The 869-nt window shown below is 65.9% G+C and overlaps 1 protein-coding gene across 1 annotated transcript in view; it reads right to left on the reverse strand.

Moving 5' to 3' along the window:
• SFXN3 (sideroflexin 3) overlaps nucleotides 1-869 on the reverse strand; it is a gene marked incomplete at its 5' end in the record, with an annotated part of 3,690 nt that extends 2,821 nt beyond the window's left edge. The window contains 3 exons of the mRNA XM_009278066.2: nucleotides 133-231; nucleotides 410-580; nucleotides 826-869. Of these exons, the coding sequence (XP_009276341.1) occupies nucleotides 133-231; nucleotides 410-580; nucleotides 826-869 (314 nt within the window). The remainder of the gene's footprint in view (nucleotides 1-132; nucleotides 232-409; nucleotides 581-825) is intronic.

Genomic DNA, 869 nt, shown 5'->3' on the forward strand with positions numbered 1-869 from the left:
ACCCTGGACACCCACTGGTGTCCATCTCTGGCTGTGCCAGGTCCCCATCGTCCCGTCTCACAGCCCCCTGCCATTCAAGGCACCCCCTGGCATTTTGGGGTGCCCCGAGGACCTGGTCAGAGGGATGCTTACCTGGGGGTGATGGGTGCATCTCCGCTGCGGTTGGTGTAGTTGACGATGGCGTTGAAGGACTGGTTGACCCACTGCCAGAACAGCACGGCCGGCGTGGTCCTACCAGAGAGAGGAGGGTGCTGGTGGCACTGGAGGATGCCACCCGTGCTCCTACGGCATGGGTGCACTGTGGGGTACGAGACATGTGTCCGTTCCTCACCCCAGGGCCAGGAGGATGCCTGGGGTTCCCCCCACCCCGGGCACCCTCCTGGCCCTGGGGTGAGGAGGGGACAGGTACCTGTAGAAGGTCAACATGCAACCGGTGATGGTCATGTTCATGGGGACCTGGGCGGACATGCGTCCCACGAGGAGCATCTTCTCGCCCGTGTCGGGGTGGAAAGCCGAGTCGTAGATGTACTTCGCCCGCCAAAGCTGGTCTTCCGTCAGCCCTGGGGGTACCGTGCCCGCCCTGTCAGGTAAGGGTAGCGCCTGTTGGAAGACCCTCTGCCAGCACCCATGCCTTACCTGGTCCCCCACCCCATGTGGGGCAGCTGGCAGATGCATTAGGGACCAGCCAGGCTATTTGGGGGGCTGGCTTTGGCCAGGGGAGGCCAGCACCGCTCCCGTTCCCACCCCTGGGGATGGCCCCGAGGCCGTATCCTGCCCAGGAGCGGTGCTGGGTGTACGCCCACCCGCCCCCCCTCCCCCGGGTACCTGTAGTCCTCCACCACCCGGCGGGCCTCCTCCAGCGTGGCCCC

Source organism: Aptenodytes forsteri, unplaced genomic scaffold, assembly GCF_000699145.1.
Source record: "Aptenodytes forsteri isolate BGI_AS27 unplaced genomic scaffold, ASM69914v1 Scaffold15, whole genome shotgun sequence".
In the NCBI taxonomy this organism is placed as follows: Eukaryota; Metazoa; Chordata; class Aves; order Sphenisciformes; family Spheniscidae; genus Aptenodytes; species Aptenodytes forsteri.